Genomic DNA, 8431 nt, shown 5'->3' with positions numbered 1-8431 from the left:
AGCGGCTGTGCAACATGGGGTTGAGGGACAGTGCGAGCTGCGATTGCGGTGAGCTCGAGGAGGACCGTCACCACATATTGTGGGATTGTCCCCTATATAGGGACATACGCGAGGAGCTGCTGCAGGGAGTCGTGCTGGAGACGCACGGCCCCGCTTGGTACCCCGATCTAGTTGCGTCAGAGGCGAACTTCAAACGGCTCAAGGCGTTCGCGTACAAATGGCATGTGAGGAGGACAGCACCGGACAGTTCGGCGCCATAGGGTGCCACCCGTTACTGTGATAGTCGCAGCCCCAGAACGGGGAGAGTAGCGCATAGGGACAAGGATATAGATCAAAGAATTTGTAGGGAGTCAAGCGTTGCGCGCGGCAGAGTGCAACCTGCTACGGCAGACGCAGTTCCGCGCGCATCTCCCGCGATTCGGCCAGTTATAACCGCAAGGTTGGCATGGCCATGGGTGGTGGTGGGTTGTCTCCCCCGGCCCCTACGGAGGGCCCAACCCCAGCGCCAAGGTCAGCCCCCGGGCGAAAGAAGACACGCCCAACAAGGCCGCAACCCCCATCCCAGCCGGAACCAGTAGCTTCCAGCCAAGAGGTCCAGACGGCGCCCTCATCGGCTCCTCCAGCCGAAACATGGGCCACCGTGACACGGAAAGGGAAGAAGAAGAAACCCAGGACTGCCGCCGCTTCCCAACCGGTCCCTGCGCCCAGGACGGCTCCAACGGCGCCGAAACCGAAGCCCAAACGGGTAAAACTGACCCCTCCCCGCAGCGCGGCCATCGTGGTGACGCTGCAGCCAGAGGCGGCAAAGAGAGGGTCTACCTACAAAGAGGTGCTCACTAAGGCCAAGGCTGCAGTGGACCTGTCCGAGCTGGGAATCCCCAGCATAAAGGTCACTGACTCGGCAACCGGGGCTCGACTTATCGAGGTTCCGGGAACCGAGTCCAGAGAAAAGGCCGACAAGCTGGCGGACAAGCTAAAGGCGGTTCTCGGTGGCGATGTGACTGTCACCAGACCTGAGAAGCGCGCGGGCGTGCGCATCTCTGGCCTGGACGAGTCCGTCACCAAGGAGGAGGTTGCCGAAGCGGTGGCTATCAAGACGGGTTGCTCTACGGGAGCAGTTAGAGTGGGGGAAATCCGGCGCAGCTCCCGTGGAGAGGGAGTAGCCACAATCAGCTGCCCGGTTGTTGCGCGCCGGCCGTCGTCGAGTGCGGACGTGCGTGTCGATCGCTCCGCGGCCGCCGCGTGGGTACTGGACCGCGTGGTTCGTGTTTTCCGCGGATTTCACCTGTTTTTCCGAGTTTTTCGCGAAGTTTCCGCGCTCCTGTGCTATACAAGTGCCTATGTGTATGGATGCAGTGTGTGAAATCGGAAATACATGTGCCTGAGTGTCTATTCAACTGTGCCACTTGGATATTTCTAAGGAACCATATCAGGGAGTACAATAGTGCGAAAGGACGCGGTGTTTCATTATTATTAGTTTTAGTATTTGTACTTTTTACTGTGTTCTGAAATCTGAACCTTTTTCAGGCGATTTCTTATATGTGTTATTAGGTTAGGACAAACCGCATGCAGACCGCGTGCGGACCACGTGCGGTTTGACGTTTGACAGTGACATTGACACTAATTCGACACTGACGTTTGCGCCCGGTGTTGCCAGTGCTAATATATAGGCGTGTTCCACTTTGGAATATTTTTCCCAAGTCCGGCATTGCGCGCCCACGGCCCTGGGACTGCGCGTCTTCGCCAGTCAGCCCAAGGGAATATTTTTAACGCGCGGTCAAATTTGTCCGTGCGCGGACGAATCGTCTCCCGGCGACCAACATTAGAACATTCGTCTGCCGTGCGCGGACGAATCGTCTCCCGGCGACCGACTTAGGAAGATTCGCCATCTGTTGGAGGTCCGTGCATCATGTCTCGGCGTGACGAGGACGTCTCCCCCTTCGCCCCCCGGCACAGCCTGGGGCGCAGCCCACCCTCTACCCCCACCACCGCAGCCCCCGTTGGACCCTCGCTGACCAGCGAGAAGCGCCCGCTGCCGTCTCCGGAGGAGGTGCCGCCGCAGCGGCAATGTGTGGAGCGCCGCGCCACCGCGCAGCGCTCGGTGCCGCCGGTGGGGGGGATACTCACCACCGCCACCCCCCGCCCCACCCCTCCCCCCCGGAGGACCACCCCGCCCCGCCCGACCACCGCGGCTCCCGCCGCCCCCGCCCCCGTCTCCGCTACTGTCGCTGCCTCGGCCGTGTCGGCCGCCCTCGCCGACGCCACCGCCACCGCCACCGCCACCGCCACCGCCACCGCGCCCGCATACTCGCCGGCTGACGTCGAGCCAAACAATTGGCTCACTTCGGCGTCCATCGGCGAGCTGTACGCCCGCATGGATACCATCCTCAAGAAGTCGGTTGCGGTGGTAAACGGCCCGGGCAGTAAGCTCAACAAGGCCGACATCGGCCTCATCGCCGCCATCGCCCAGGAGGCCCTCGCCATCCAGGGCTCGACGGGCTTCCGAGCTGCGGATGCGGTTGCGCGCGCCGACACCCTGGGCAGGCAGCTGGCCCACTCCAACGCCTTGCTTGAGGCGAAGGAGCGTGAGCTGGAGGCCCTGCGCGCGCAGCTGGACGCAGTGAGGTCAGCCCCCCCCACAGGACCAACGGAAGCCGCCCCGCGCCGCCCCACCTTCGCGGATATCATTAAGACATCCGCCAGGGAGTACCCGATGCCTGCACCCAGTGGCCCCGTCCTGGCCGTGTACCCGGCGGAGGCCAACACCAGCATCAAGACCGCCGAGGAGACCAAAACGGCCTTGAAACAGGCCGTCAACCCGCGCACGACCCGTCTGCAGGTGGAGCATGTCCGCAAGGTCGGCAACGCCGGAGTGGTGGTGCAGACCACCAGCGTCGAGGCCGCGAACCGGTTCAGGGCCGCGGTCCCTGACACCCTGCGGGTGGTCGAGCCCCGCCCTCGCCTGCCTCGTGTGGCCATCCACGGCCTGTCTGCGGACGTGAAGACCGACGACTTCCTGGACATGCTCCATGAGCAGAACCTAGAACTGGACCCGGAGTGGCCGCTCGCCCGCCTGAAGAAGGAGGGCAGGGTGGCCTTCAAAAGGAACCGCCAGCGCAGCCGCGATACCGTTGTCATCCTGGAGGTGACACCGGATCTTCGCGCATGTCTCCTCAAGAAGAGGACAGTTTACTTGGTGTGGGACGTCTGCCGCGTGGAGGACTACGTGAGCGTGACGTGCTGCACCAAGTGCCAGCTTTATGGGCACCCGGAGCGGTACTGCCGGTCCGCTGAAGCGTACTGCGGCAAGTGCTGCAGCACGGAACATCGATCCGCCGAATGCACTGTGGAGACTCCACGTTGCGCTACCTGCACCCGTTTCAAGAAGCCGGGTGCAGAGGGACACACCACCGCATCTCCGCAGTGCCCAGCGCGTGTCTTCGCCGAGAGCCGCATGGTTGCCGCCACCAACTATAGCGTTCGCTAGCGGGATTCTTCGGGTAGGGCAGATTAACCTGGCGGGCGCGGCGCTTGCCACGGAGGAGCTGCCGGCGCTGGCGCGCGAGCTGGGACTCGACATCGTTCTAACCCAAGAACAATACTCGAGGTCCCAGCTCATCATCCAGACCGGCCCCACCTCCCGTGCGGGCGTCTTCGTCTGCCGGCCGGACCTAACCGTCGCTGCGCTTCACCACCTGTCCACGGTCGATTGCTTCGTCGTGCATGTGCGGGAGGTCGATGCCTATCTGGTATCGGCCTACTTCAAGTACGGCGACAGCATCGACCCGCACCTTGAACACATGGAGATCGTCATGGAGGCCCTGCGCGGTAAGAACGTGATCGTCGGCGTGGACAGTAATGCCCACTCTGTCATGTGGCATTGTAGCGAGGAGCAGTGCCGCGGCCGAGGCCGCGTTGAAGACCACCGCAGGAATGCGGTTGAGGATTTTATCCTAGGCCGCTCCCTATTACTTCATAACAGCATTGACCAGCCGCCTACTTTTAGTACCGCCAATGGGGAATCTAACGTGGACCTCACCTTATCAACGAGGGGAGTACGTGTCTCCAATTGGAGAGTTCACCCCGACGCCAGCACATCTGACCATCGCCTCATAACATTCGAGGTATGCCAGCCGTCCCTCAGATCGAATTTGGAGCGCACAGAGCCAATCGAGGAGCCTCGGGGGTTTCGGGATCGGGGGGTCAGTTGGGTCTACTTTCGGGACACGATTCACTGGAGCATGGGTCGCATCGATTTTCGCAAGCCTGCCAACGAGGTAAGCAGGGACTTCACAGACGTGATTGTCCGGTCTGCTCAAACAGCCCTCGGTCACAAGAGGAAGACCCGGGAAGCAGGCTACGAATGGTGGACTCCTGAGCTGGATCGGCTTCGCAAGAAGTGTGGCGCTTCACGCCGGGTGTGGCAGAGGTCGCGGAAGCGTGGTGGCCTTGCGGAGGAGGTGGCAAGGGACGCGTTTCACCGCGACCGGACGCTGTATCGGAGGAGGAAGGAAGAAACCGAGGTCGCGTATTTCCGGGGGCTTGCCGAGTCCGGCAACCAGGACCCTTGGGGTCTGGCCTACCGAGTCGCCAGCGGGCGGAACCGTCCTCCCGCTAACGTGGTCAACGGCACGAAGTTCGCCGAGGGACACGCGGGGAGCGTTGATGAAGCCATGCACGGTCTTGTGCATGCGCTGTGCCCGGACGACGATCCGTCTAAGGACACAGCGTACCACAACCAGGTGCGGACCTCGGCTGCCATCCTCCCTGCGGGTCCCGCCGCCCTTCCTCCTACTCGTGAGTATTTGGGAATCATGATTAGGCAGTTGCCTAACACGGCACCAGGGCTCGACGGGGTCACCGCCAGGATTTTGCGCCAAGTCTGGGCCGCTGCATCGGTGGAATTCCATTTGGTGTATGCCCGCTGCATAGATGAAGGCGTCTTCCCGGACGTCTGGAAGGACGGTCGTCTCGTGGTCCTGCCAAAGGGCAATGACAAGCCGCTCACCGATCCAAAAGCGTACCGTCCGATCACGCTTCTGTCCGTCCTTGGTAAGTTACTTGAACGTGTCATGCTGTGGTGTGCGCCGCAGATATCCAGTGGCATTTCGGACTGTCAGCATGGGTTCTCTCCGGGTAAGTCCACGGTCTCGGCACTTGACGCCGTCATAGGTACCGGCAGGACGTCCACAGCGCGCTATGTCCAAGCGATCTTCCTTGACATTTCTGGTGCGTTCGACAATGCTTGGTGGCCCATGATCATGGTCAAGGTGAAAAGGGGAGGATGCCCGCCTAACATCTATAAGATGTTGGCGAGCTACTTCTCTGGACGCCGGGTTGGCCTGATCGCGGGTAGCCGGGTGTTGTGGAAGGTCTCCACCATGGGGTGTCCGCAGGGATCCGTGCTCGGACCAACACTGTGGAACGTCCTGATGGACGACTTGCTGCGATTGCCATTGCCAGGGGGGGTTAGCATGGTGGCTTACGCCGACGACGTCACCATTTTGATCGAGGCAAACTCGAGGGCTGCCATAGAAGCAGCGGCCGCCGAGACCCTAAGTCTGGTGACCGACTGGGGCGTCCGTAACAGACTGGGCTTTTTCCCTGCCAAGTCATCCACGATGACGATCAGGGGAAAACTCCAGAGACCCCCAGTCATTCGCTTCGGAGGTGCGTCGATCCGTTCAGTGAACGTCGCAACCGTGCTCGGCGTGGCAATCGACAGCAGTCTCCTGTTCTCGATGCATGCGCAAGGGATCGTAGATCGCGCGGCCAAATGCTTCGGGAAGATGTCGCGTGTGTCGGCGTCTTCCTGGGGCATTCGTTACCCAGGCCTTCGCATCTTGTACCAGGGCACTTTTGTTGCAACCCTTGCGTATGCAGCGGCATGCTGGTACGAGCGCCTCTCGGTGCAGTCCATGCGCACCACTATTCTCCGGGGGCAGCGGCCTGCACTGGTGCTACTGACCAAAGCTTATCGGTCGGTCAGCACAGCCGCGCTCCCGGTGCTTGCTGGCGTATTACCCGCGGACTTGGAGGTTTCCCGCGCTGGCATGACGGACGTGGCCCGCAGGGACACGCCCAGGGACGCGATGGGCAGACGGAAACGACAAATTTTGGAGTCGGTGCTGGATACTTGGCAGACCAGATGGGAGGGGGAGACGAAGGGTCGTGAGCTCTTCCAATTCTTCCCCGACGTGGCTGGGAGACTCGGCATGCGCTGGGTCGTACCAGATTATGTTACTTCCCAGATACTTACGGGGCATGGGTGCTTTAACAAGCGCCTGTGCGATATGCGTCTCCGGACCGCCGCGGAATGCGAATGTGGGGAACGTGAAGAGGACAGGCACCACGTTCTGTGGTCCTGCCCTTTGTACGAAGACTTACGCCAAGCTCTGCTTCAAGGAATCGTGCTCGAGAGACCCGGACCTGCCTGGTACTCCGATCTCGTCTCTTCGGAGGCGAACTTCGCCCGGCTGCGCGAATTTGCGTACGGCTGGCATAGAAGGAGGACAGCTAGCGCTGCACGGCACCAGATGGTGTCATCCGTGCTGTGTATGTCAGGCCCCAGAAGGGGGAGAACTGCAACTTAGGGACAAGGACATAGAAAAATAACTTGTAGGGAGTCAAGAAGTGTGGCGCGGTGGAGTGCAATCTGCCGTAGGCAGCCGCAATTCCGCGCACACCTCCCGCGATTCGGCCAGTATAACCGCAAGGTTGGTATGGCCATGGGTGGTGGTGGGTTGCCCGGTTGTTGCGGCCAAGGCACTGTCGGAGGCCGGCCGCTTCCTGATTGGGTGGTCCTCGGCCCGTGTCCAAGTCTTGGAGGCTCGCCCGATGCGCTGTTTCAAGTGCATGGGGCTTGGACACACCCGACAGCTGTGTCCTTCTTCGGCTGACCGCAGTGGCCTGTGCTTCCGGTGTGGAAATCCGGGGCACAAGGCCGCCGAATGTTCGGCAAGGGACGCGCGCTGCGCTGTTTGCGCTGAGGCCGGCCGCGATGCCAGCCATCACATGGGGGGTAAGAATTGCAACCCCCCGCAAACAAGAGGGAAGACAGCCGCAGGGGTTCTGGTCCCCCTGGTAGAGGAGCACCATGAGCAGTGCGAGGAGGCAGACATGCTCGATGGGTAGTCGCCAAATCTGCCTCCTCCAGGGGAACCTTAACCACGCTGCTGGGGCGCAGGATCTCTTTCTGCAATCCCTGGCAGCGTGGAACATTGACGTTGCGGTTGCCGCAGAACCCTACTGGGTTTCCCCTCAACCCCACTGGGCAGGAGATTCCGGGGGTCACGTGGCCATCGTCTGCCGCACAGGACCCGCTGCCAAACCCCTTATACCGCGGGAGCGTGGCCCCGGGTTTGTCTCGGCTGTTTGGGGGGAGTACGGAATCGTCGGTGTGTACTTCTCGCCCAACCGACCTCTTTCGGACTTCGAGGCATTCCTGCACACCCTGGGGCCGGTAGTCCAAAGGCTTGCGCCTCATCAGGTTGTCCTTATGGGCGACCTGAACGCCAAATCGCGAGCTTGGGGCGGGAACACCACCGACGTCCGAGGCAGGGCCCTCGAGGACTGGGCAACGGAGGTCGGGCTGTCGGTCCTTAACACCGGGACAGATTACACGTGCGTGCGGCCGCAGGGCAATTCAAGGGTGGATGTTTCTTTCGCTACCCCTGCGACGGCACGCCGTGTAGTCAATTGGCGGGTAATGGAGGAGGAGACTCTCTCGGACCATTTATATATCCGTTTTGAAATCTCCCCCTCCTCGAGCCCCAACGCTCCCCGTCGATCCGATAGCTCGGCCTATCCTAGGTGGGCCATCACCAGGCTGGATAGGGAAAAAGCCGAGGAAGCCGCTATTGTCCAGGCCTGGTGCTCGAAAGGCAGAGCCCCCCCCCCAGATGCAGACACCGGTGCCGCCCAACTTCGCGCAGCGCTGGTGGCAGTCTGCGACGCGGCTATGCCGAGAGTCCGCTGTGTGCCGAACCGACAGCAAGTTTACTGGTGGACCCAAGAGATAGCGGATCTCCGGACCACCAGCAATGCAGCAAGGAGGGCGTACACCCGCCACCGCCGCCGCGCAACCCGCAACCCGGAGGAAGAAGGCCGACTCTACGATGCCTTCAAGGAGTCCAGAAGAGTCCTCCGGATCGCCATCTTGGAGGCCAAGGCGGAGGCTCATAACTCCATGTTGGAGGAGCTTGACGCGGATCCGTGGGGGCGCCCATACCGTGCTGCGCGTAACAAACTTCGCAGCCAAACAGCGCCCGTCACGGAAACCATGGAGCCGGCCCTTCTCCGACAGGTTATGGAGAGCCTGTTCCCCGAACAAGGGAACCCAACTGAGCCAGCCCTCCCGGAGCCCAGGGTTAGTCGACCGGAGCCTCCGTTTCAACCTGTGTCGGAGGTGGAAGTGGGTGCCGCGCTGGAC

At 61.5% G+C, this 8431-nt stretch overlaps 1 protein-coding gene across 1 annotated transcript; it reads left to right on the top strand.

Moving 5' to 3' along the window:
• Positions 1-445: 445 nt before the first annotated feature.
• On the top strand, positions 446-1670 carry LOC135087402 (uncharacterized). Its single transcript, XM_063982167.1, has 2 exons — positions 446-1261; positions 1557-1670. Exons 1-2 carry the CDS (start codon positions 446-448, stop codon positions 1668-1670), a joined length of 930 nt encoding a protein of 309 aa, XP_063838237.1.
• Positions 1671-8431: the final 6761 nt, after the last annotated feature.

Source organism: Ostrinia nubilalis (assembly GCF_963855985.1).
Source record: "Ostrinia nubilalis chromosome W unlocalized genomic scaffold, ilOstNubi1.1 SUPER_W_unloc_4, whole genome shotgun sequence".
NCBI classification, from domain to species: domain Eukaryota; kingdom Metazoa; phylum Arthropoda; class Insecta; order Lepidoptera; family Crambidae; genus Ostrinia; species Ostrinia nubilalis.
This window is presented reverse-complemented; position numbering and strand designations above follow the sequence as displayed.